At 43.4% G+C, this 27,781-nt stretch overlaps 1 protein-coding gene across 3 annotated transcripts in view; it reads left to right on the forward strand.

Moving 5' to 3' along the window:
• Positions 1 to 27,781, forward strand: part of nbeal1 (neurobeachin-like 1) — a 53,399-nt gene that overhangs the window by 11,826 nt on the left and 13,792 nt on the right. For all 3 annotated transcript variants that reach the window (XM_083990840.1, XM_083990838.1, XM_083990839.1), the window contains exons 4-32: positions 1,107 to 1,268; positions 1,374 to 1,455; positions 2,305 to 2,432; positions 2,634 to 2,716; positions 3,785 to 3,870; positions 5,913 to 6,303; positions 6,465 to 6,571; positions 12,046 to 12,129; positions 12,713 to 12,811; positions 12,943 to 13,514; positions 14,369 to 14,501; positions 14,594 to 14,713; positions 15,520 to 15,829; positions 16,035 to 16,120; positions 16,651 to 16,740; positions 16,835 to 17,015; positions 17,126 to 17,259; positions 19,207 to 19,366; positions 19,741 to 19,843; positions 19,940 to 20,099; positions 21,023 to 21,181; positions 22,023 to 22,182; positions 22,640 to 22,728; positions 23,316 to 23,948; positions 25,552 to 25,727; positions 25,824 to 26,112; positions 26,936 to 27,244; positions 27,331 to 27,480; positions 27,578 to 27,735. In XM_083990840.1, coding sequence (XP_083846966.1) covers positions 1,107 to 1,268; positions 1,374 to 1,455; positions 2,305 to 2,432; positions 2,634 to 2,716; positions 3,785 to 3,870; positions 5,913 to 6,303; positions 6,465 to 6,571; positions 12,046 to 12,129; positions 12,713 to 12,811; positions 12,943 to 13,514; positions 14,369 to 14,501; positions 14,594 to 14,713; positions 15,520 to 15,829; positions 16,035 to 16,120; positions 16,651 to 16,740; positions 16,835 to 17,015; positions 17,126 to 17,259; positions 19,207 to 19,366; positions 19,741 to 19,843; positions 19,940 to 20,099; positions 21,023 to 21,181; positions 22,023 to 22,182; positions 22,640 to 22,728; positions 23,316 to 23,948; positions 25,552 to 25,727; positions 25,824 to 26,112; positions 26,936 to 27,244; positions 27,331 to 27,480; positions 27,578 to 27,735 — 5,394 coding nt within the window. The remainder of the gene's footprint in view (positions 1 to 1,106; positions 1,269 to 1,373; positions 1,456 to 2,304; positions 2,433 to 2,633; positions 2,717 to 3,784; positions 3,871 to 5,912; positions 6,304 to 6,464; positions 6,572 to 12,045; positions 12,130 to 12,712; positions 12,812 to 12,942; positions 13,515 to 14,368; positions 14,502 to 14,593; positions 14,714 to 15,519; positions 15,830 to 16,034; positions 16,121 to 16,650; positions 16,741 to 16,834; positions 17,016 to 17,125; positions 17,260 to 19,206; positions 19,367 to 19,740; positions 19,844 to 19,939; positions 20,100 to 21,022; positions 21,182 to 22,022; positions 22,183 to 22,639; positions 22,729 to 23,315; positions 23,949 to 25,551; positions 25,728 to 25,823; positions 26,113 to 26,935; positions 27,245 to 27,330; positions 27,481 to 27,577; positions 27,736 to 27,781) is intronic.

Genomic DNA, 27,781 nt, shown 5'->3' on the forward strand with positions numbered 1-27,781 from the left:
GGACTCGGGAGTGAGGCAAGACATGAAAAAAAAATGTTGGCATATCACTTTAAAGTAATTTTATGTAATTTAAAAGTTATAATAGTAACAGAGTGAATATTGTATTTGTCGTTAGGTTTATCTAAAACCTACTGAGAGAGTACAACACACATCTGATTTCCGATACCGTCACCTGTCACCTTGCTATCAGCAAATCTTCCTACTCTTAACTTTCCAAAAACATTTTAACAATGCTCCATTGTAGTTTTCTGCATTAGGTCATCGCTCCTTGGCTCGGGACCATCTTTTCATGTGTGCGTCAGCCGCAGCATGACCGCACACTATGCAACCTTCCACAATACAACACAACCCAAAATAGCCACAGCAGCCACAACAGATGCTTCAGTGTAGAGCAGTCACATTGTGTTGCAGGTGATACCCTGAGATGTGTTTGAGTTTGAGTTTTTTTTTGTTTTTTTGTCATACCTTGGCTACATTGCTGCTCTGAGTGCATCAGATGAAACCACCTGGAAGGCATGGCCATGAGAGGGGGAGGAGGAGGATGGGAGGTTAAATCCCATTTGTCAAGCTTTTCATCTCTCCCTGTCTCTGTCATTTCCTTTTTCTCCTTCTCCTTTTGACTCATTTTCTCCCATCCCCTTCTTTCTTTCTTTCCGATTCCCTCTTTCATCTGCTGTCTTTATACATTGTGTCCTCTAGTCTTGTCCTCTGTTAGTTTCCTCCTTTCCTCTGCAGCAGCCACATCTGTCCTGCTTTCCCACTGACATCCATTGAGTGGGTTTGGCTCTGCTCTCTCTCTCTCTCATATGAGCAATGCAGCACACATGCTGTTTTTCCGAGGAACAAATGCTTGAATGCACCAGGCATGTGTGCATGGCCGAGTGAGTGCTGCTGCTTCTTCAAGCCTCCACGATAGACTTTATTATAAAAGCCCATGTTTTAAAGTATTCATCAGCACTTCACCAGTTTCAACACGCACCTCCGATATACACTAAGTCTGGTGCATCACATTACATAACTCCTGCAGCTCCTCCGTCCTAATGGAGACTAGTCATATTCATCTTGCTTCACCGGTTGCGATGCTCCCGTCCCGTCTGTGTCTCCAGGCCAGAGGACGTCCCCCCGGTGTTGACCCTCCTCCCCGACAACATCCTGCAGGTTTTGCGCCACCAGCTGCTGCAGTGCGTCCAGAAAGCCGCCGACGGCCTGGAGCCCGAGCAGCAAAACTTAGCTCTGCTGCTCCTCAAGTTCCTGATCATCATCTGCAGGTCAGGACACAGTGAACAACACACGCCACATTTTACTGTACTGTATGTGAAAACACTGTTGTTGATACTTGTGACTGACAAGCTAATGGCTGGTGTCTCTGAAAGGAACCTGTCCAACGTGGAGGAGATCGGCACCTGCTCTTACATCAATCACATCATCAACATGACAACACTCTATATTCAGCAGGTTGGACTTCTCCCCTTCTTTTAAAACTCCCACTTCGCTTGTCAAATTATATATATATATTAGTGCTGTCAAAGTTAACGCGTTCATTTTGGAGATTAATTTTAAACATTTAACGCGTTTAGTTGTTGATTAGTTTGTTTGAATGAAAAGTGAAGCTTCATGTGTGTATTGGACAGAAGAGCAGCGCGGCCTTGGAGATGTACACAACCACCTACAGATTAATAAATAAAGCAATGAACAGATCGGTCTATAGCTATTCAATTTAATTTACAGAGGGAAATTCAGTGATGTGCTTGCTTTTTCGTGCACGTACGCAGCACAGCTTGGTAGGAAAAAAGGAAAAAACAAAATACTGTATGTTGGCGCATGCCCATAAGTGGTCTGGAGTGGTCTTGATGGTTTTGATATTCAACCTGCACTTCAACACAGGCCTGGGTTGTTTTGTTACTATTTCTGTTGGAGAATATAAGCAAGTGGCCTTTTTTGTGCCAAATTTGTTCTTCATAGGAGAGAAACTGTGTTTAAAGTTTAAAGAAAGTCAGTCTTTGAATTTAAATATACTTTTTTGTGTTTATTCTACACTAATTTGATGATTATACATGAATACATTTTCAGTATAAGCTCAAGTCATAAGAGGACAAATGCAGTTAATTCGTTGATAAATTAATCGCGATTAATTACAGAAAATTGTGAGATTAATTAGTTAATTTTTTGAAATCTATTGACAGCCCTAATATATATATATATATATATATATAGATAAAGTGTGTCGTTGTGATATGCAGTGTTAGTTTCAGTCAGACGTGTAAAACCAAGTGTGATGTGGGTCTGTGTCTGTGTTTGTTGCAGCTCAAGAGCAAGACCAAAGAGAAGGAGATGGCGGATCAGAGCCAAGCAGAGGAGTTTGTCCGCCACGCGCTGGCGTTCTGTGAAAGCCTCTATGACCCTTACCACAACTGGAGGCATCGAACCTGCGGGTAACAACACCATCCAGCAACAAACACACAGTAACTGGCTCACCGGAGTCGGCGCTGGCAGGCACTGTGTTGTTATGATGAGAAAAGGGTTATTGGGCAAAATAGGAGTAATGATCTTCAGAAAATAAAGTGTTCTTCATTATTACTAGTTGTTTCTCATTATGCTTTTCTCCTTTGCTTGTTTGTCTTTGCACCGAGCAGGGAGCAGCTGGGAACAGTGGAGAGGAGCAGACAGAAGTACAAGGCAGCTCCGCTCACCGTTGAGTTTGTTCCCTTCTTTTACCGTAAGTCTCCTGCTTTCTGTTCCGCTTCTGTTCTTCTCTGTGCAGCACAGAGCCAGTTGTGTTGTGCATGATGCTGCCTCAGCTCAGAGCACTTTGTTATACAGTTACATATTTGCAGCATACACGTCTATATGCGCAATGCACATCCATACAGACATAGTATGTGCAGTCAGGTCATAGAGAACATATAACAATAGTAAATGAAAGAACAGATGTAAATGTAAGATGCAAAATACAGATGAAGAAATATAAACTAAAATGAAAACAGAAGTAAATAACTATGTATGCCGTCACTCACTCGCTCCCGCTGCCTCCTCCTCCTCCTCCTCTTTTCCCTCTCCGGGTGCAGTTGAATCCGCTCTTTGTGTCCCCTGTTCTGTTTGCCAGGCGTTGAGATGAGCCGATAGCGAATGGTGTCTGTCCGGGGCCACTTCAGCGATGCTGGCGGCCATTTTGAACAAATACTCCCCTTTCTGTCCTGCGTCCTGTGTGTGTGTGTGTGTGGTTGCTGTGGTTTGGCACCAGAGATAACACAACTCAAGGCCCGACCTGACAGACTGTGTGTGTGTTTTGTGCATAGAGAAAAAAAAAAAGAGGGAGTGCCGTCAAAGATCAAATACAGAAAAAAGAGTGAAAAAAGTGATGTGAGAATTGAATTGAAAAAATGAAGCTGTGCCACCATTGAGATGAAGAAACCACACATCACGGAGCCAAGATGTCGTGTTTCTTCCCCCAGTGGGACGTGTTGACAGATGAGTTAATGGATGACTGTGACCACAGCGACCCAGAGGTTACTGGCAGGACTAGTCACATGACTGCCTGTGTTTGTGCCCCACGTGCACGAACTATCTTATCTGGTTTCATTGAGCCTCTGTGTGTATGAAGGGTGTGTGTGTGTGTGTCTTTCTGCGCGTGTGAAATCATAAGAGACAGTTTATTAAATAATAAAACGCCGGAGCTTCAACTGTTCAACAGGCGAGGTGTAGTTTCGGTTTGTGTTGTGTTTACACAGTTGACATCACGCCAACAGATCAAACTAATTGACTTGTGTGTGTGTGTGTGTCCTAGAGTGCTTCCAGGAAAGCGAGCATCTGAAGGAGAGTCTGAAATGCTGCCTGCTGCACCTGTTTGGAGCCATAGTAGCTGGTGATCAGGTGAGTTTCTGGATTTACCACATTTCATTCAGTCTCATTAAATCTTCTCACCCGGGCTCACCGCTCTCAGGCCGTAAAACATGAGCATACACTTCTTATAATTATGACACGGAAATAAATGTTCCTTTTGTTTTGTGGTAGTATTGTCTGCAGTAAATTTTCCGCTGTTTTGTTTGGAAGAATGTCTTTCTTTAGCTTTACTTTGTTTGCACATCATTATTAGAGACTGACAATAATAGAGCATACTGTATATAGATACTGTATATGTGCATGTGAATGCCTTGTTGTGACAAACAGTGTCACGCAATCCCGTGCACAAAAATCAACTTGCAACTCTGCTGCTCTCTGACACCACCACTTAAATGCAGATGCATGTGTTTTTATTATAGTTAATCTGGTGATAATCAGTCAATGTACTGAAAACTGTAAAAAAAAAAAAAAACGTGTTGATACAGTATTTGATGAATGATCGCCTTTCGATTAATTATTTTACGACTGATCATTTGAGCTCTACTTATGTGTGTGTTACAGGAGGAGCTGTTTCTGTATTATTCTGCATGTACTGTAGCAGTGAAGTGTGTTTTATGGCTGAAAGAAGAAACCATAGACTACCCACAGAGCAGCAATAAACCAGCTGTGCCTGTGCTTTCTTTCCAGTGAATAATTTAATAGCTAAAAGGCTCAATTAACCACAGACCCAGCTCACAAAAATCACAGCTTCAAGCACCGACTTGTTGTCATAAAACAGTCAGACCTCAGGTAGAACCAACTAAAGAACAACCGTTTTATAAGTTTCTTCTCCTGCAGTTGTTTGTATACAGTAAATATGAAGGTAGAGAAGTGCTTGTTGGTGTTTCTGTGAAATAGTTCCACCACATACATGCTGTACTTCCTGTGTTTTTGTGTTAAAACAAATATCGGTACATTTAAAGCAGAAGTGAGTGATCCGGTCGTTTTCGCTAATGCTGCGTTCCAGGCAGGCTTTTGAAATCGTAAATTACAGCTTCAAGTCACAACTTACGACTTTGTAGCGTTCCAGGCAACCTACTCGTGTTTTTCTGACCTGTTTTACCGGTGAAAGTCACTATAACGGCCACTCGTAACTTCCGACCGGTGAACTCGTACCAGATCGAACTGGTACCACTTCACAGGTCGGAAAAAACGAGTTTCCTTGAACGCACCATAACAGTCCTCGTCGCTACGTCACCACATTCACGGCGTTCCTTGGCTGCACACACAGCCCTGCATGCCGTTCTCTCTCCTCATTGGATAAAAACTGTAGGATACGATAAATGTTTTCTCTTCGGCTCAGAGCAGAGCAGAGGGACTGAGAGACCCGTGTTTCAGTCCAAACACTCTATGTAAGTGATTGCTGTCGGAAGATATAACTATTTAAGACTTATAATAACACAAATATATCACTCACTTCTGCTTTAATTGACTGAACTATAAATTCAGCGTTACACATTTCCCCAAATGCTGGACCATTCTCTGAAAACATTATCTTTTCTGGAGTCAGCAAAGTTATATTTTAAATATAGTGCATTAACATTTAAGAGCCACTTAAATATTTAGATGCCAGTCCATGTTATTAAAGGGATAGTTCACCCAAAATTGAAATTTCACTCATTATCTACTCACCCTCATGTGGACTAAGGGCTGGGAGAAGTTTCAGAGTCCTCCGTGGCTTCTCTGAGTTACAGGGGGTCTCGGCGTAGCAGTGCATATAACGGTTGCAAATGGATACCAACTGTCTTCGTAACAAAAAGACACACCAAAAAACATCCAAATACCTCCATGCTGCTCGTATGTAATGTTAAAAAATTAAATAAGTCTATATTTCAAGCTTGTTTGTAGCGGAAGCTCCTCTTCCCGGTTCGTCAAATTTGGACGAACTGGGAAGAGGAGCTTCCGCTACAAACAAGCTTGAAATAGTGTCAGGTTTCTGTTTTCACGGGGCGGTGTGTCCTGTGGTATGTGCTTATCTTGAGAGGTTTGCTTTGATGAACCTTTGACTAACCCTCCCACCTTTTCCCTGACAGAGGAATGCTCTGCTGGCCATCTCTCCCGCCACCATGGAGGTGTTGATGCGGGTGCTGGCCGACTGCTCCATGGGCAACTGCTCGTCGGACGAGGGCGAGGACTGGGACAGCGAGGTCCCCGACCGCAAAGCGCTGCTGACCCTGGGCTGCCTGCGCGAGGTGGTGCAGCGCCTCCTGGCCTCCAGCTCCGACCAGCGGCAGGTGGAAATCGCCTCGGTGCTGGAGAACTACTTTAAGCTGCTCAACTCGGACCCGGCCGCCGTGGTTGCTGCCCAACAGCAGCAGCAACAGCAGCAGCAGCAGCAGCAGCAGCAGCAGGCGAAGGGCCGAGTGCAAACACTGGGCCGCCACTGGGAGAGCCGATTTGTGGCACTGCAAGTAAACATGCTAGGTAGGGTTATTATAATACATCTATTTTGTTGTAGTTCAATAATTATTTGCAAAAATTGAAGCTTTTATGGGTTAACGTGAACGACTCTACCTCTTCACTCTATGTCTGCCTTTGTTTCTCTTTCTGTCAATTCTCTCTCCGTCTTCCCTGCCCTCTCTCAGACACTATCAGGGACATGTTCCTGTGTTCAGACAGGCCGGTTCTACAAGCCATCTTCCTCAACAGTAACTGTTTTGAGCATCTGACGCGACTGCTGCAGAACAGCAAGGTAACAGCACAGGTCCTCTTATCTAAATATAGCCTGAATACAGAGTTATGAGTGTGTGACTGGCTGGTGTTTGTGTTTATTCTTCTAAGCTAAGAAGAGCTCAGAGCTGCCTGAAATCAAATGCTCTTCCTGAAACTACCAGTAGGACTCAACCAGATCTTATATCTGATACTACAAGATCATGAAGCTGTTTGAAGTTGTGATCTTGTCTCATTATTTTTGAGACATTTAAAAACATTGTTTTTATATGGTCATATAGTTTCTCAGAGTGAAGTAGTTATAGCAGAGCTTCAGGCTTGTTTTGAGTTGTTTTATTACTTATGTAAGACTCAGAAAAATAATAAAACCCTAAATTAAAACTAAAACTAAAAAGAGAAGAAGAACAATAAACATATGACCAGCTTGAGGGCAGATTACTGCTCAACACCCATCTAAATATTTACACATAGTTTTTGTTTTGTGTTTTAGCTGTAATTAGATAAATTAATGTTGATCCTCACAGTAATGAGAAGATATATATGTCATAATAAATTTAAAACTACCCCGACATGAAGGAAAAAACAATAACATTTTTGTCTTTCTTCCAGAACAAGAATGTTTTTCATTATAGTCAGAAACTGAGCAAATGTTTTTTGGGGTGCGCAGCAGCAGCAGCAGTATAGTGCTGTACAGTAATTATCAGCAAAATGTGCTTAGAGAATAAAAAATAAAAGTACCGGTAGTCATCATGCAGAAAGTCCTGTTTCAGCAGGTTATGCTGTTATATAAAATATTTCATGATTAGTGATGCATGTAAGCAGCATTTTAAAGTCAAAGCTAGAAGCTAGTTTAATTATTTTTATGCAGTTTATAGTTTAAAGGGATAGTTCAACATTTTGGCAAATTGGCCCATTGCCATAATCGCTATAGTCATAGCAGTATGTAAGTTTGTTACCTTTAATTGTCGGTGCAAGCTATTTTTAGAACGGCGGAGCAGAGCCGTGAGCTGCTCAGAGCTACGCTACGGAGGCTCATGGGATTTCTTGGTTTCCCTCATCAAACACATCAAATACAAAATCCCAAAACTCCAAAACACTTTTGGGGACAAGTTGTGACCTGCACATTCACCACGCTATGAGATAATAATGGAACGTTACGAAACGGAGCCGTTTTCGAGGTAAATACAGAGGCTGCTTGCTGAAAAACTGTCCCTGAACGCAACGCGCGTCAGCTGTTTTGCATGAATTTCCCTCTAAAACAACTCTGTCTGGTAACGTTGTGTTATTATCTCATAGCGTGGTGAATGTGCAGGTCACAACTTGTCCACCAGAGCGTTTTGGAGTTGTTGGATTGTGTATTTGATGAGTTTGATGAGGGAAACCAAGAAATCCCATGAGCCTCCGTAGCGTAGCTCTGAGCAGCTCACGGCTCTGCTCCACCGTTCTAAAAATAGCTTGCACCGACAATTAAAGGTAACGAACCTACTGCTATGACTATAGGGATTATGGCAATGGGCCAATTTGCCAAAATGTAGTAACTGCAGATGTCCGATAAATTAAAGATTAAAACATAATGAAGTGGTTAGTTTCCATAACTCTGGATAGTCAGTAGTTCAGCTGTTTTACATGAAACGTGGCTGCATCTGTCCAGGTGTGGTTCAGCCTGTGTGTCATGGGTAGATCTTACAGTTGCAGTGTGAACGAGAGCATTTTGCCCACCTTGCATGTTTCCTCCCCCCAGAGCAAGGCTGGATCACCAACACGCCTCCTCCTCCTCCTCACAGCGAGCCCTGCTGAGGGTCCTGGCTTCTAACCTCTCGCCCTCTCTCCTCCACATACAACATTTGTTGCCCCCCCCCCCTCCCTTCCTGCACCTTTCAGTCTTTTCCTTGTCTCCATTCTCTTTCTCTATCAACCCCCTCCCCCCTACACACACACACACACACACACACACACACACACACATACACACACACGCTGTGTTGACATGTTGCCTGTTGTGTGTGTCAGCTGGTTAATGCTAGGTGCACGGCGGCAGACAAGGACCAGAAAGATATAACCAACAACAGGTTACTGACAGGAGAGAGGGACACTCAGGTACCACCGAGAAAGCCCCACCCCGACCTCACCTAAACCCACTCCCCCTCCCCTTCCCCCCTCCTCCCTTACCATCCATCTACCCGCCCCCTCACCTTCACCTGCTGCTGCCAAGACCCACCACCACCTTGACCTCACCAGAGCTACAGAGTCTCTACACAGCAAGACCCCAGATCAGTATGTAGACTGTAAGACAATGTAGGTTTAATGAAAAACCTGCTATAAAACTGTAAAAACATTCAAAACCAATTTTTTTAAAATGCTTTTACACAGAAAAACAATCAATACATCACATTATAATTAGTGAGTGTTAGCGGTTGTCATTTTTAAGGTATACAATACATGTCTATCTCAATAAATTGAATATCATGAAACAGTAATCCAATTAACAAAGTAAAACTAATACATTATATAGATCTATTTCACACAGAATCTTTATTTATTTAATTTCTTTCAACTGTATTGATTATGGCTCACAGTTAATGAAGACCTAAAATTCAATATTATAAATAAAAAAATAAAAATGTGAATATGACAAAAGATGAATAATAATTAAAAAAAAGATTTAATATGGAAATGTCGGTCCTCTGAAAAGTATGTCCATGACTTGAACTACTGGAAATGAACTTTTCCATGATATTCTAATTTATTGAGATGCACCTGTATTTTGTTTTGACAACCCAAAGTGACAGACGTCCTTACAGCTCGTTTCTAATAATATGAATGAATTGAATTATGCTATGAACTCTCCATATTTGATCATACAAGCTCCAAGTTACACCATGTGCAACTCATTATCAAGCAGCTGGAGAGATGAAATAAAAACAGGATGATTATGATCGATTAAAACATTTCAGTCACTTCCCTTTTTTTGTTGAAATGTCTAAACTGACTGTCTTTTGAACGATGCAGCGTCGACTAGTAAACCAGCGATTGTCCTGCTCTCTGTGCTTAGAGCCACCTGTGTGAGATATAATCCCTCCACTGATGTGAATACAGGTGGAAAAAAAAAAATCCTGGATGACACACACTAGCACACACAGACAGGTCTTTGTTACCAAAAAAAGGTGGAGCTTAATATCTGAAAACAGCTGTTCAGTTTTAAAGGGATAGTTCACCCAAAATTCAAATTTCACTCATTGTCTACTCACCCTCATGTCGACTAAGGGCTGGGAGAAGTTTCAGAGCCATCCGTGCCTTCTCTGAGTTACAGCGGGGCTCCGTGCAGCACTGCATGTCCATATGACGGTTGAGAACGGAGCTCACTTTTCTTCGTCCAAAAAGACACACCAAAAAACATCCAAATACCTCCATGGTGCTCGTCTGTAATGTCCCTCTTGTATTGAAGCCCCAACATGAGAAATTGTTCCAAAAAAAATTAAAAAAATTAAATATGTCCCGGTGTCTCAGTTCACAGTGACTGGGAGCTTTCGCTACAAACAAGCTTAAAATATAGACTTATTTAATTTTCTTCGGAACAATTTCTCATGTTGGGGCTTCTTGGGGCTTTTTGGACGAAGAAAAGTGAGCCCTGTTCGCAACCGTCATATGGACATGCAGTGCTGCGCCGAGCCCCGCTGTAACTCAGAGAAGGCACGGAGGACTCTGAAACTTCTCCCAGCCCTTAGTCGACATGAGGGTGAGTAGATAATGAATTTTAATTTTGGGTGAACTATCCCTTTAATATCCAAAAACAGCTGTTCAGTTTTAACGAAACCAAAAAAAAACCGACACCATTCCTAAAACTAAATCCGTCTTCTTGCTGTGGAGAGACTACTCTGCCTCTGTCGATGTCATCTCATTTATGTTATTGCCATTTTCAGTTTCCTCACTCCCTCTCCCTCCCTAACCCCCCCCACCCCCACCTCCCCCCTCACACACATCGTCCTGGTTTTCTGCGGTAAACTGTGGGTGACACTGGAATGCTCTCACCTTGGCCTGGTGTGTGATCTTGGACTCCGTGGCGATGATTTGAGTGTTTTTGTTGATTTTTATTTTTTGCCACAGTCCCTCCCTGTCCAGCTGGTCCAAAGACTCTCTCTGTCGGATCAACCGGTCTACAGCTGCATGTTCATTAAATACATGAATACATAAATAAATAAATGAATGAAGGGCCAGAACATGTTGGTCACGAGCGGGACAGAGCTGGATGGAGATGTGTTTGTGTTTACCTTCTCATGGTTTGGCTTATGTTTTATGGGCTGCATGCTTTTTGTGAGGTACTTCTTTGTTGTTTTTGTGTGTGTATGTGTGTGTGCAGGTGGAAGTTTTTTGACCAAGCCTTGAGCGCTTTCTGCTCCAGCCACATCTTCATGCTTTTAAAAGGATTGTTTTTTTTTTTTACCTGGAGCAGAAAGACAGCACTTATCTTCACTGTAACATCTGCAGTACAAGCTTTGATGCCAGCTCCTACTGCAGTGACACACAGGGTTCTTAACCATCATCAATGATTTGATTTTTACTCACGTTTTCACACTAATTGAATCAAACTCCAAGGCATTTTTTGCTCAAGTCTCTCTTTTATTCCTCCAAGTGATGCATGTTGTTTTCAGAGCCTTAAATAAGTTGATCATTATAATTTTAAAGGGATAGTTCAACATTTTGGCAAATTGGTCCATTGCCATAATCCCTATAGTCATAGCAGTAGGTTCGTTACCTTTAATTGGCGGTGCAAGCTGTTTTTAGAACGGCGGAGCAGAGCTGCAAGCTGCTCAGAGCTACGCTACGGAGGCTCATGGGATTTCTTTGTTTCCCTCATCAAACTCATCAAATACACAATCCAACAACTCTAAAATGCTCTGGTGGACAAGTTGTGACCTGCACATTCACCATGCTATGAGATAATAACACAACGTTACGAAACTGAGACGTTTTCGAGGTAAATACAGGGTGCTTGCTGAAAAACTGTCCCTGAAGGCAACACGCATCAGCTGTTTTGCATGAATTTACCTCTAAAACAACTCTGTCTGGTAACGTTGTGTTATTATCTCATAGCGTGGTGAATGTGCAGGTCACAACTTGTCCACCAGAGCATTTTGGAGTTGTTGGATTGTGTATTTGATGAGTTTGATGAGGGAAACCAAGAAATTCCTTTAGCCTCCATAGCATAGCTCTGAGCAGCTCACGGCTCTGCTCCGCCGTTCTAAAAATAGCTTGCACTGACAATTAAAGGTAACGAACCTACTGCTATGACTATAGGGATTATGGCAATGGGTCAATTTGCCAAAATGTTGAACTATCCCTTTAACGTTATACAGCTTTTGTATATGAACATGGCTTTAAATCGTATGCATGCTTGTTGCCCATTGAAATAACATCCATCTGGAATAAGAGGAGATTTGACTGCGGTCCTGTCAATCTGTGACCAGTGACTCACTGACCTGTCTGATTGTCATTCAGGTGTTTCAAGGGCGACTCGACTCCCTCGCCGTAGCAACCATCAAAGCCCTGACAACAGTGATGCACAAATCACCAGCTGCAAAGGTAACAGGAGCACAAACACATTACTTTACATGCACATCACATGCAGCCTTGGTACCTTGAATTCACTTTTTGAGTGATTGCAGATCTACGACAGAGTATTAGGGCCACATTGAGAAACATTTTTTCACAGACTTTGAGAATGACAGTTTTATGAGAAAAAAGTGATACTTTTAAGAGAAAAAAGTTGTTAAAATGAGGGCCGTGGAGCATTTCGTTGGGTTTTACTTAAGTATAGGTTTCACAAACAAGAAGATACTTAATCCTTTGGCACATCAGCACCACATTGTCGTCAGTATCAGGACTTTGAAAAGAATATGCAAGAAAATGCATCTATTCTGCAGAAAGAATGAGACGGACTTGGAGGAAATCGCTGCTTTTTTCTCATAAAATTGCCACTTTTTTCTTGTAATATTAGGACTTTATTCTCGAAGTCTGTGAAAACTATTTTTTCTCAATGTGGCCCTAATACTCAATCGTACAGATCAGCTTTAGCGTGTTGTTTTTTAATGTAGAGACTCTGAGGTGCCACAAATATTAATTTTCATTCTCATTCGTTTCCCCTCGTTTTCTGCCGCCCATGCAGGAGGTTTTCAAGGAGAGAATTGGTTATAATCACCTATATGAAGTGCTCATCTCTCTGGGCCAGCCATCCAGACACCTCCTCAAAGAGCTGATGAACATGGTGAGAGAAAGATTTGGTGTTCTTGTATTCTTCTTTAATCCAGTGCATCTACATCTGGGTATATAATATCTAATAAAATATGCATTGTGCCTTATTTTTCTAAATAAATAAATTTAAAAAATCTCAACCAGGCGGTGGAGGGAGAGCACACCTCAGTGGGGCTCCTGGGCATCAGTAACGTGGAGCCGCTGCTGCTGCTGGTCCAGTGGCTCCCCGAGCTGGACTCATCGGAGCTGCAGCTCTTCACGGCCGACTGGCTCCGACGCCTCAGCTGCCTCAACCGCCAGACCCGCGCCACCTGCGTCAACGCCTCCATGGTGATGCGAGCGCTGGCCGCCCTGGATCGCAACCAGCGGCTACACCGAGCCTGCGCCGAGAGCCTCCTGGGCCTGGTGGGCTCGCTGGGGTCCCAGTCGTTGGGCGCCAGGGAGCTGCTGGGGCTGCTGCGCCTCCTCAGACCGCCCGAGTCCAGCCAGGCGCATCCGTACGTGGGCGCGGCCTTGAGAGCGCTCCTCGCCATGGTGCGTAAGCAGGGCCTGGAGAGCGCCATGCAGTACTTTGACCTGTCGCCCAGCATGGCGGGCATCGTGGCTCCGACGGTGCAGCGCTGGCCTGGCTCCGCCTTCAGCTTCCTGGCCTGGTTCTCGCTGGACCAGGATCAGCTGGGCCCGCTCAGCAAAGACAAGAGGAAACAGCTCTACAGGTGAGAAGTGTTTCATATGTCAACCAAATATAAGAAACAAAAAAACACCTCTTAGTATTCAATCAGCGTTGAAGTTGGATCTCAAATGTCCTCTTTTCATATCGGGACATAATTACTGAAACACCATCAAATGTATTAGTCATAAATAGGGATGTCACGATTACTTGTTTTCACAATTAATCGCGGTATTAACGCCAAATACCGTCACTTTCCGAAAAAGATACATATCGGCAGATGTGCGCCAAAGTAAAGGAAAATGCACAGATACTGGTCCATTTATCTGAAGTAACACTGAATTGGTAGGAATTTATATGTTAGCGTGTCATTTGTATTGTAAAAAAAATGATTAAAATGAACTTAAACATTTGGTATAGATGGCAATTAATGACTTAAATATTTCAAACACTTCCCCCGGGGGATCAATAACTGGTCCTATATTAAGAGATTAGTAAAGTAATTATATTTTGACTATATTTGATTTTACACATTCAGTGTTGTGAAATTTATTGATGCATAATAATCGTGATAATTGTAATACCGTGATTACTTCTCTGACAATAATCGTACCAAGAAAATGTATAATCGTGTCCATTTGTGTGATATCCGTCGCTAAAAGCTGGCGATAATAGATTCATGCGTTTACCGCGACTATGCCAGCTACCGAAACCATGGAAACGTAAACATACAATTCCACCGGAAGAGTAAAACCGACTTTCGTTTGTGAAGTTTTGGAAAAATGTGGATACATACAGTACATACATTTTTTTCATCTTGTCTCCTACCTGTTTTGCAAAGAATAGTCATAAACACCCTCTAAGTGTTTCTATCCTCTTTTTTTTCCCCATCTTGTGCAGTTTTTTTACGCCGGGTGGGACGGGATTTGAGGCGTTCATTAGCTCAGTGGGCGTGCTGGTGGTGGCTGTATGCACGAAAAAGGAGTATGTCACAGTCATGCTGCCTGACTACTGCTTCTGTGACTCTCTCTGGGTGAGTCATGTTGAACGACGTCATTCACTGATGACAAATGTACCCAGGAATGAACGACAACTTCAACAGGATGACTGATTTCTTTTCTACAGCACAGCATCAGCGTGGTGCACGTACCGGGAAAGAGGCCGTTCGGACAGAGCCTGGTCTACATTTATGTGGATGGACAGCAGAAACTGTCGGCCCCCCTCAAGTTTCCCACCATGACGGAGGTGAGACCTGCAGCCGCGTTAGAAACAACACACCGCAGGTCACAGAGGGAGGTGTACACTGTATTTTATGTGCAATATCATCATCATCTCATCAAACTGAAGACCTACCTTTTTAGCCTTGATTTTAACTGATTCTTATTATTATTTTTATTGTCATAAAACATTCATTTAATTTAATTTAATTTATTTAATTTATTTTATTTCTTATTTATTTATTTCTTATTATAATCTTTTTTATTCTATTTTAATTCATCCATTTTTATTCTATTTTATCCCACTACACCTGTCTATTTTTACTTCATTTTATCTAGTGTCTTTCTAGTCTTCTCATTTTATCTATTTTACTTCATTTTATCTAGTGTCTGAATGAATGAATGAATGAATGAATGTTTATTTCGATCACAGCATCAAAATGTCTACAAAACAAATTCAAGGTGGTAACAAGTACTATATAGCTGGTCGAAAAGGGTTGCGGCTGAAGCAAAGCTTATAGCTGCCGCACCATCATTTTATCTAGTGTCTTTCTAGTCTTCTCATTTTATCTATTTTACTTCATTTTATCTTGTGTTTTCCCCATGGCAAATGATTTAGTGTAAGATAGCGTTTCCTCGATGTCTCTAAAATCCAATGTTCTAAAATTATTGTGTGAATGTGTATGTGTATGTGAATGTAAGTGTGTCTCCCAATATGTGTTCCCTAAGTTGCTTGTTTTTATCATGTGAAGCACTTTGAGCTGCCGTGGGCATGAAAAGTGCTGTACAAATGAAGCCTGATTGATTGATAATCTTCTCTTCTCCACTTCACAGCCGTTCACGTCTTGCTGCATCGGCTCAGCAGGCCACCGCACCACAACTCCGCCGCCCTCTCAGATCCCAGACCCTCCCTTCTCCTCCGCCACGACGCCCACCACCCGCTCCTCGCTCGGCGGCATCCTGTCGCCGCACACCTGGGGGGGGCTGCTCGGGGGGAAGCCCGAGTCCGTGACTAAGCTCATCTCCGCGGGGACGCAGGACAGCGAGTGGGGAAGCCCGACGTCGCTGCAGGGCCAGCTCGGAAGCGTCATGGTGTTTCACGAACCCCTGCAGCCCAATCACATAAAAGCCATCTGTAGCGCTGGTGAGTGGGAGGAAGAAGAGAATAGATTTAGAAATGAAAGATGTGCATAGTGGGATGATGGAGGTGTTTAGCAGAAGAGATGGAGAATAAAAACCATCAGCAGTGAAGATGAAAGCTCGTCCAGTTCACGTGACAGAATTGAACTTATTGTGAGTCATACAGCAGTCCAACTTTCTTACCTTCTCCCTTTCCTTTCCTGTTGCAGGTCCAAACTGCATCTCTCCATTCAAAGCCCAGGAGTCAGAACTCGGGGACCTTTCAGCCAAACTGCTGCTGCACTACTCACCCAAGGTAACTGGACCACGCAGCTGCCTCTCCACTGGCTTCCAGTAAAACACAGAATTGACTTCTCTTCTCATCATTTTTAAGTGTTTTAATGGCCTAGCTCCCTCCCACATTACTGATTATACACCTGAGAGGTCCCTTCGATCGTCAAATAAAGGGCATCGTTGTCAGTGTTCGGTTCTTCTACCATGCTGCTTTATTATAATCCTATTCGTCTTTTTACGGTGTCAGTATCCAGTACTGTGTGTGTCTTATTGTGACCCTCATTTAAAGCACATTGAGTATGAAATGTGCTATATAAATTACTTGCTTCCTTACTCAGCCATCCCTCTTTAAAGCTGTCTGACATGCAGAGAGAGCAGTGGATGTGATTCTTGGGTTTGTATCAGTCATATAAATTCGTGTGGGTGGACAAATTTGTTTTGATTGGCTGTAATTGAAGCAGTTAGCAACACATTTTGTAAAGTGAATTAAAAATAATGACTGAATATATAACAAGATGAACTCGAATCTAAACATTGAGTTTCTGTTGACAGGCTTGTAGGAACCCCATCTGTCTCGATCTGTCTCCAAACATGCTGCACGGACGCCTGACAGGGAACAAAGTGGTCAACTGGGATATCAAGGTGGGAGGAGGAACATACCCGTCCTGTGCTCTTTGGATGGATAATTCATTTCTGCCTTTTATTTCATGATGCATCGCTGTATTATCTGTTACAGGATATGATCAACTGTGTGGGCGGCCTGCCAGTGCTGTTCCCCGTACTGGAGCAGTTGTCCCTGGTGACCCCCGACCAGCAGCACGCCAGCGATCCCGCAGCGCCGTCAGAGTTCATCACCCCGGATGTGACCACGCCGGCTGACGGAGACTGGGTCATCCTCCCATCCAACAGAGCTTCTGGTATGCGTTTCTCCCTTTTTTCCCCTCCCCTCCTGAGCCGACTCGTGTAACTGAGACACTGTGCTGGTACAATGAGCAGCCTGTGGGAACAAATGTTTTTTTTTTTCCAGAGGCTCGCCTGGAGAAGAATTTGGTGGCCACCTTCCTGCTGGTGCTGAAACATTTCCTGCAGAGACACCAGATCAACCAGGAGAACCTGCTCCACTCACACAGCATCGGTACACTGGGAGCGCTGCTGCAGAAGGTACGTTCACACCAAATTCTGCACATAATTATTAGTAAGTAAGTACTTTATTTATATAGCACCCTTCTCAGTACGGATACACAGAGTGCTTCACAGCGTACATAAAAACCATAATACAGTAAATAACAGTACGCAATAAAATATAGAAAGTACTGTGCATGTTACACAAGAACAGCACAGATAAAAATGGCTCTATTATTATTATTATTAGGGAGCTGGGGTGGAATTGTGCACAGGAATTAACTAAAATGTTTAATGTTTTTTTTTCTTTTAATTTACTTTTTATTCATTTTATTTTAGTAACATACACATATGTTCCAGCTGGGCACAAAACATACAACATAACATGACATAACATGACATAACATAACATAACATAACATAACATAACATAACATAACATAACATAACATAACATAACATAACATAACATAACATAACATAACATAACATAACGAGGTGAGTAAAGCAGCAGAGTCCACATAAGCCCATCATACATAAAAACATAAAGATGCTGCTTAGAAATAGGGGGAAAAAAACATTTTCTATTAAAGGGTTTCAACCTTATCTTTGCCACAGTTGACACATAGAGTAGCTGAGCCATTTTGACTAGTTTTCTTCAAAAATATCAGTTTGGTTTCTTAGTTTGAATGTACGTATATCTCTGTCTCTCCATAATATATACAACAGTATATGATAAATGTTGGGTTGTCTTTCTGTGAGTACAGTTTTATTGTAAAATATTTGTCAGAAACTCATGTGAGGTTTTTCTTGGCAGTAGTTTGAAATGAATATCAAATATATTCAGTTACATGACTGAGATTGTTTTTGCCAGAAATACAGATCCCACACATCTCCCACACCACACAACAACTTGGCACCTTAAAACAATGCAAGTTGCAAGTTTTGGTGAAGGTTATTAGGGGGTTGACTGTTGGCTAATCCTGTTTTGAGTCTCACTAATTTATTTCAGTTCAACTTTCTTTTTCTTCTTCCTCAGACATGAGTGGTTTCAATTTTCCTGTAGCTATAACAAACAGAGTTGTATTTTACAAGCATCTTCTGGCCATTTTTTTTTTTACCAATGGAGTGCATTTCACGAATTACATTCAAGTCTCTGCATAATATGAGTCCATGGAAATGGGGCTTAATCCTCCTTTTTTTCACCCTATTCAACTTGCAGAATTAGTTTGGTTCTCTAGCAGGGAAATGAAGAATTTCTGACTTCAATTAGTTTTTGATAAAGGGGCCACTTATACCCTTAACTACATTACTCATACTGTATGAGACTCACATGCTGAGGGGATTATGAATGTTGCTCGACCCTTCCCCACAGACATTTATTTATTCACCTCAGGCAGCTTTTGTCCCTGTGTGTAGGTTTGTCTGTGTTTGCTCTGTGCGTCTGTGTTTGTCTTCTCCTTTGTGTCCGTCTCTTTCCATTTTTTTCTTTAATCCTGACCTCTTTCTCTGACTCGCTTTTCCTTTTTTTTCTTTTTGTTTGATCCATGTGTGGCTGTAATTGTTTGTTTATCATGGGGTTGAAAAAATACCACTGATTCAGCATTTATTACACCATGGGAAAGTAAAAGTCTCCACAGAGACCCAGACACTTTGTTGTAGCTAAGTAACCACACCCTGTAAATGGTAAAAGTCCAAATAAACCTCTAATGTGTTTCCCCATTCCAACAGGCTCCTTATCTGTTTGTGGAGAGAGTTACGGGTGTCACATTACTTTATATTGAACAAGCCCCATCATGGTTTATGAGATTATACAAAATAAAAACTTGTTGTCTGTCTGTGTTTGACCTCTGTTCATATCACCTGTGTTTACTGCTCTAATCTTTTCCTTAATCTGCATGTGAGCCGGTAAATGTGCATATAATTGAGCTAATAGTCGTGAAATACAACCTTTTTGTTTTTCTCTGTTGTTTTGTGTGTGTTTAGCTGCCGGTGGGTCACGTCGATGTCAGCGTGCTCGTTGCTATGCAACTGCTTATTGAGCAGGTGACATATGAGAAGAACCAGGCGCTGCTGCAGCAGCTTCACACACATCTGCTGTTCAACTTCAACATCTGGAACAAAGGAGACTTCCCACTACGCATCGGTGAGACTCGTGTTTATGCTTCGCTGCTGGAGAACATGTGTCACATGTCACAAGAAATCATACTTTCAGTCAATTTGATAAAAGCAATTTGCGTCAAATATTGATTATGAATAAACAATGGGGAAATAAACAATACGAAACAATCCCGAGTTAAATAAAATCCATGCAAAGTGCATTTTAAGAGTAGTAGTTATATTAGATGCAATTAATGTATTATATTAGATACTAGATTAATATTTGAGTTAGTGTTGTTAATATACATATTTTGTCTACATTGTTTTGTGTGACTTTCTGTGTGAAATATAGTGAGTGTGTGTCCCTGAGGCTGTGAACAGTTCTGAGTTCTGCCCTTTTGTGCTTTTTCTCATCTGAAGGTCATATCCAGTACATGTCGACCGTCATCAAAGACAACAGGAAACAGTTCAGGAAAAAATATGGAGTTCAGTTTCTGTTGGACACCGTGCGTCTTTATTACGGGTAAGACTCCATATCCTGATACTGTATGACATACATGTGGTTTGTTTTTTTTGCTTTTTTTCATAAAACATCATCATCATCTGTTGTGCTCTGCAGGAAGAACAGCAATAAGGAGAGCGACCTGAGTGAGGATGACATTCGTACCATCCGGGCTTCTCTGTGTGGCCTCATCAAGTACTACATCAGCAAGGGCATGTCACAGGAGGAGATGCACAGCTTTCTGGGATACATCGCTGCCATCGGAGACGAGGAACAGGTGAGGGAGCCATTTTTAATTATTGTCTTGCACTAAATCATACAGAAACATAATAAGATTGGAAACCAGTACAACCATAAAATCAGATCAAATGTGAAACAAAAGCTTCATTCATTTTCAGCCGCTTGAGAAATAGTAGCAGCAAAGTCTCAGAAATTAGGAGTAGGTCAGGTTGTTCTGAGAGTATGTTTTTCCAGACGACCCACATATTGTGAAACTGGTTAATGCCACTACGTTTTGCCATTTGAGGATGTTCCGTCTCCCTGTGACACCTGCATAGGAAGCTGTACAGTTTTGTTTCCCGCCCGGCAGCTGTTCTGCCACCCTCTCTCCCCTTCGCTGCGTTATTTTTAAACATTTTCCCCCTCTGTAAGCAGCAACGTGCATCATCTTTTGACCGTTTTCCTGTACGACACTGAACAGTTTCGGCAGGATTTGGTGTCTGTGTGACCTATGTTGTAAAAATCCATTCCCCTTCTCTCTTCGACACCTCTCTTCCTGTTTTGAGCCCCGTCTCATTTTTCATTTTGTCTGTCAGTTTGCATATCCTCTTACACAGCAGTTACTATATGTGGAAGCTTACATCACCCCCCTATGAACATATGGTCGATATAATCGCTTCATCCTCCTCCACTGCCAGGCATCTGCCAGCTCCTGATACTGTATATCCATTCATCAAGCCAAACTGACTCCTCAAATGTCACACCTAGTAAATCTTGTTCAAACACATCTGAGAAATTCACTTGTCAAAACACAACCTTTTAGTTCTTTACACTTATGTTTTGTTTTGCATTTGGTTAGATATTGTATCCGACTGCTCATTAATCACTACTACACCATGCAAATGTAGATTTTTCTCTGTCAAAACGACCAACCTTGGGTGTGTAAAAGGAACTAATGTGAGTTGTGGCCTTGTGTTGCAGCTGTGTGGGCTGCTGGAGTTGTTACTCAGCCTTCTCCAGAGCAGCCCGGCCAGGGACCAACTCTTCCTGCTCCTCTTTGAACCCGGGGCGGCCGACTCCTGCTACGCTCTCCTGCTCAATAACAAACACTCAGACAGACTCAGAGAGCTCGTCTTCAAGGTGCGTTACAGCCAGATCCAACTGGATACACCGCTTTTATCACAGCGCTGAATTATCACCATATTGCTGAGAGAGATCCAAACAGTTACTCGTTAAAGGGATAGTTCACTAAAAATTGAAATTTCACTCATTATCTACTCACCCTCATGTTGACTAAGGGCTGGGAGAAGTTTCAGAGTCCTCCATGCCTTCTCTGAGTTACAGCGGGGGGTCCGTGCAACAGTATTTGTCCATATAATGGTTGCGAACGGAGCTCACTTTTCTTTGTCCAAAAAGACACACCAAAAACATCCAAATACCTCCATGCTGCTCGTCTGTAATGTCCCTCTTGTATTGAAGCCCCAACATGAGAAATTGTTCCGAAAAAAATTTAATAAGTCTATGTTTTAAGCTTGTTTGTAGCGGAAGCTCCCAGTGTTGCTCTGCCAGAATCTCGCGTGATTTACGGAGCCGTGAACTGGGTGTCAGTGCAAATTGCGCGAGATTTGGACAGACTAGGAAGAGCAGTGCTGGGAGCTTCCGCTACAAACAAGCTTAAAACATAGACTTTTTTTTTTTTTTCCGGAACAATTTATCATGTCGGGGCTTCAATACAAGAGAGACATTACAAACGAGCACTGTGGAGGTATGTGGTACTCAGAGAAGGCACGGAGGACTCTGAAACTTCTACCAGCCCTTAGTCGACATGAGGGTGAGTAGGTAACGAGAAATATCAATTTTGAGTGAACTATCCCTTTAACCTGATTCATATTTGGGTCCAGGAATCCTCCTCAACAAGGGATACATGAGTCAATAAACATGATAATGAAACAAATGTTGTTTCCTCTTCACCTCTGTGCAGCTGTTTGAGCGCATGTTGCGTTGCGACCGCGTCTATGAGAAGAATAAGCAGCGTCTGCGGCTGCGAGAGGCGGGTTACGCCAGCCTGTCGCTGCTCTTCTCTGAGCTCCACATCACGCCAACCCTCATCCGCTGTCTCCTCAACCAAGTCCTCCACACAGGTCAGCTCAGTTGTTTCATTTTTTTTAATCACTGAAATGTGTTCTCTGCACTCCTCCGCAGAAACTGGTGTGATTTTATTCATTTATTTATTATTCATTCATTTTTTTAATCTCACACATTCATTCTCTGCTGGCTATTAGGCAGGATTTTATGTGATTGCTTCCTTGAGCCAGAATTGTTTTTCCACACAATAAAGTTTTATTAAAATTTTTGACACCATGAAATGAAATGAAAATGCCTTTTACATTCAACATAATGTATAATACAAATACAGTATGTATAGGAGTTGCTGCATTGAAACAAAAGCAACAAAAAAGATAAGAATAAGAACAACACCCCCCCTGCTGTTTTAACAAATGATAATCTATTCAAAATGGGGTAGATAAAGTCCATTATGTGCACATTTTAACAAGTTTTTCAAAGAAATGTAAATCTTTGCGTGTGTGTGTGTCACAGATCACGTGGTGAACTATAAAGACCTGATGTCCCTGATGCAGCTCACTCACCGAGCCGGACCCGCTGTGCGTCTCATCGTCTGCAAGAGGGTGAGCAAGCACCTGCTCACTATATTTATTGTTTATTCTGAGAGAAACGGCAGAGGCAGGAAGCGACTTTAATGTTCACTGATCCATCTCTACCGTCAGTCGCTCTCGTATCGATTTCCTGTTTATCTGGTGAAACATGGTCACTGGTAGTAACGGTGGGAGAATAAAACAGCAACACTGAGTAGCTACAGATGGGTAAGTGAGTGGTGTCCATCTATTTATAGGCAAACAAATTCATTTTGCAAGAAGTCCGACTTTATCTGCCTTTTCTCATCATGCCAGGGGGGCAACATCTATCTGATCTCATGCTGCACACACAACAAGTATTTTATCCAGTGTGTTATCTCTACATCTGTATGATTTTAATGTGAAGCAGCAGCATGTTGGGAATGTTTGCATTGGTTTGCATTAGCAGGAATAAAACAGATCTTTGACGACGACAAAGGCTGTTTGAATTCAATAATTACAATATTTTTTTCACTTTTTATTGAAGAGTTTTTTTTTCTTGCTCTACCTCTGGATGCTGAATGATCATTTTTTCGGCAGACATCATTAAAGTTTAACACTTTTTCCTCGTCTGTCCTCAGGTGTACCAGCTGCTACAGTCCCAACAGGACGCCGCTGTGCAGATCTCAAAGCAGCAGTGTTGGCAGGACACCCTCATGCGGCTCTACCTGCGAGGCGAGGGCTCCTTGACGCTGCGGAGCGCCGACACCGTCAGCACCTGCAGCTTGGACCTGAGCCGGCTCAGCGGCGGCGGCGGCGGCGGCGGCGGCAGCATCACTCACCGCTTGGAGCTGCCGTTGGAACGGCGGACGCGGGGGGGCAGCTCCGGGCGCCTGGACCGGCTGGACGACGACCGGCTCAGCATCGGCGACACGCGCTCCGTGGACAGCCTGGAGAACGGCGACGTCATCTCGCTGCTGGACACGCCGTCTTCCTCCGCCTCCGCCGAGCCGCCGCCGCAGCAGCTCCACTCCTCCAAACCCTGGGTGGTGGGGAAGTCCGGCGGCCTGACGCTGGACCTGTCCCACCTGCAGACGTACGAAGGCGCGGACAGCGGCAGCCAAACGCCCGGCAGCATGCCCAGCACGCCGTCCCCGCTGGAGGCTTCGAAGCCGTTCCCGGGAAGCGCCGGGGATGCAACTTCCTCACTGACCGAGGACAGTTTTCTATTTAGCGACAACATCTCACTCGGGGAATCCTTCAACAACGCTGAGGTAATTTGTCAGACAGCCTCAGGATCAGTTTTGCTGACATAACTGAAGGGGAAGGGTCGGTTAGGAAGAGTTTTGTCATCACATTGTTTATTTAAGGACAAGGTTGGCAAAAGTCACTTTGTTTTAGTGTCAAACAAATCCACCCACTCCATCCCTTAGTACATAATGCACCGTAGTTTTAAAGGGATAGTTCACCCAAAATTCAAAATTTCACTCATTATCTACTCACCCTCATGTCAACTAAGGGCTGGGAGAAGTTTCAGAGTCCTCCGTGCCTTTTTGGAGTTACGGGGGGGTCCGCACAGTAGTATTTGTCCATATAATGGTTGTGAATGGTGCTCACTTTTCTTCGTCCAAAAAAAATCCAAATACCTCCATACTGCTCGGAGGACTCTGAAACTTCTCCCAGCCCTTAGTCGACATGAGGGTGAGTAGATAATGAGTGAAATTTAATTTTGGGTGAACTATCCCTTTAAGCAAATGTCACTCACACCGAAGTAAATACTGCATTTGTTGGGGACTTTTTTCAGCTGCACACTTAATGCATCTGGAATCGATTTACTATAAACTACAGTACATGTTCATCAAACATGTCATCTGTTGAAACTGTGTGGCTCCCAGAAAATAAAATGAATGATTACATATAAATATATTCTCATAAAACTAGTGGCAGTGAGCAGATGATAAGGAGCCGTGGTGTCTGTCATCTGTTAGTCTGTATCCAGAGGAGGAAGTTGAAACAGCAAAAGCCTCTGAGTCAGTGAGTGAAATGTCATCTCACTGTTCTCAGCTTTTTACTTTTATCCAACACGCTCTCTTCGTCACCGGAGGGCAGAGGTGGAAAGACAGACAACCTGTCTCGTCCCACGGCAGGAAGCTGTCAATCACATGTCAGTCACAGTTTGTCAGAAGGTCTTGATCTGGCTGACAGTTATGTAAATGTCCTTATATTAAGACTCATACTCTAATTCAGGCTGTCACCCAGCACCAGAATATCCACTCACACGGTAACTTGTGATAACTTTAAGACGCTTCTTTTGATATTTTCATCTTCTTATTAAAGGGATAGTTCACCCAAAATTCAAATTTCACTCATTATCTACTCACCCTCATGTGGACTAAGGGCTGGGAGAAGTTTCAGAGTCCTCCGTGCCTTCTCTGAGTTACAGCGGGGCTCCGTGCAGCACTGCATGTCCATATGACGGTAGCGAACGGAGCTCACTTTTCTTCGTCCAAAAAGACACACCAAAAAACATCCAAATACCTCCATAGTGCTCGTCTGTAATGTCCCTCTTGTATTGAAGCCCCGACATGAGAAATTGTTCCAAAAAAAATTAAATATCTATATCTATCTGTCTATATTTTAAGCTTGTTTGTAGCGGAAGCTCCCAGTGTTGCTCTGCCGGAATCTCGCGCAATTTGCAGAGCGGTGAACTGGGTGTCAATGCAAATCGCGCAAGATTTGGACAGACACGGGAAGAGCAGTGCTGGGGTAGATAATGAGTGAAATTTGAATTTTGGGTGAACTATCCCTTTAATGTTTTTGTTCTGTGCTGATGATAACCCTGGCTTCTCTGTCTCTCTGGTGTGTGTGGCCCCCTAGCGGGCAGAGGAGGAGCTGTGCAGCATGCTGCTGGAGATCGTGCTGTGTGTGATGTGGCGAGGCGTGGAGGGTTCGGATGATTCGGCGTGGCTGGAGCGCGGCCAGGTCTTCTCAGCTCTCACCAAACTGGGAACCGCCAATGAGCTGCTGCTTCCTGTCGACCAAATCAAACTCAGGTCAGTTAGGCTGGACGAACTAAGACAACAGTCTGATTGCTTCTAGTCTAGAGACAGTCTTGCATGTTCTGTGTTTTTTTTTTTCCTTATTTGTAGCCTCATGGAACGAATGTTGGAGTGGGCGGTGAGCGACAATCGCGAGGCGTCGGCCGCCACGTTGCCGCAGCACACGGAGAACGCAGTCCGGTTGCTTCACATGGTGCAAGACTTCCTGCAGGCGGAGGGCCTGGTCAACCCGGCGCTGTGGACGGAGAAGGTGCTGGAGGAGACGGTGACGCTGATGGACAGCCTCATGGTGTGGTACTCGTCCGGCACGCAGTGGTTCCAGCTGTCCCAGGTCGGACTGCGGCTGCTGTTGGGCTTCATGGCCCAGGAGGATCCTGAGGTGAACTGAACAACATCTCTTTTGTGTTTATAAAGTTGTCAGTAGGGATGTCACGATTATAGATTTTCTTTGTCCGATTATTGTCAGAGAAATAATCACGGTGTTACGATTATCATGATTATTATGAATTAATTAAAGCAGAAACATGGGTCTGTCAGTCACTCTGCTCTGCTGTAAGCCGAGGAGAAAACTTTCCTTGTATCCTACAACCTTTATCCAATGAGGAGAGAGAACGGCATAAAGGGGCGGTCCTCTCTGTGTGTGCAGCCAAGGGATGCGCGTGAATGTTGTGACGTAGGGACGAGGGCGGGGACTGCTAACTCCATCTGCTGACAAGAAGTTAGCCAAAACGACCGGATCGCTTACTTCTGCTTTAATTTACATGATATGAATGTGTAAAATTAAATACAGTCAAAATATAATTACAATACTAATTATTTACATTAAATATTTTAAGTCTCTACTATTAATATATAACCATTAACCAGTTATTAATCCTGCAGGGGAAGTGTTTTAAATATTCAAGTCATTAATTGTCATCCATACCAAATGTTTAAGTTCATCATTGTTTCTTTTTTAGCACAAATAACTCGCTAACATTTAGATTCCTATACCAATCGTATGTTACGTTTGGTAAATGGACCAGTATTTCTTACATTTACCTTCACTTTGGTGCACATCTGCCTCTGTGTTTCCAACATAATCTTTTTTGGAAAGTGACGGTATTTGGAAATCTTTACGTTTTAATACCGCGATTAATTGTGAAAACAAGTAATCGTGACATCAAAAAAACATGTAAAATGATAAATGATCTGTATTCCAGGTGTGTGCCATGGCGACGGCCAAGCTCAATGGCATCCTTCAGACCAAGGAGGTGTCGAGCCAAGACGAGGCCTGCTACCTGCTGGGGAAGGTGGAGGGCATCCTGCGGCGCTCCATGCAGGAGCAGACGGAGGAGACCTACTCCTTCCTGGTTCCTCTGCTGCGAACGCTGCTCTCCAAAGTCCACCGCCTCCTCTACATGGAGCTGCACCTCCCCCAGCTGCCCGACACCAACGGCAGCCCGTCCTTCTTCGAGGACTTCCAGCTGTACTGCAAGTCGCCCGAGTGGCGCGTCTACCTCGACAAATATGTACGGGATTGAGGATTTACAGGCACCGTTGTTGGTTTAAATGATCGTCAAAGTCTTATTAAAAAGTTTGTGTTGTGTTGTTGCAGATTATTCCATATATGAAGCAATATGAGATTGAAACATTCAGCCAGGGCCACGAGACCATGGCTCTGTACTGGAAGGAGTGCTACGAGGCCTTCATGGTCAGCCTGCATAAGAGAGAGAGGGAGCGAGGCGAGAGCAAGATCCGCTTCCAGGTGAGTTGGATTCCTAAGAAACGGATAACGATTAAATATGAGATCCATATATCCAGTCTTTCTCCCTCTTAAAATCCTCTCTCCTCTCGTCCTACAGGAGCAGTTTGTGGAGCCCTTCTCACGCCGCGGGCGCCAGGAGAACCTGCGCTACAACAGCATGCTGAAGCAGCAGCACAGCCAGAACAGCGCCACCCTCAGGCAGTGGAAGGCAGCTCGGCGGGGTCTGGTGTGTGAGAGAGGACCCTGGGCCGACAGGTACTGATAATAATCACATATAATTTTGTCTTTTTCTACAGGAGTT

This window comes from Trachurus trachurus, assembly GCF_905171665.1.
Source record: "Trachurus trachurus genome assembly, chromosome: 2".
In the NCBI taxonomy this organism is placed as follows: Eukaryota; Metazoa; Chordata; class Actinopteri; order Carangiformes; family Carangidae; genus Trachurus; species Trachurus trachurus.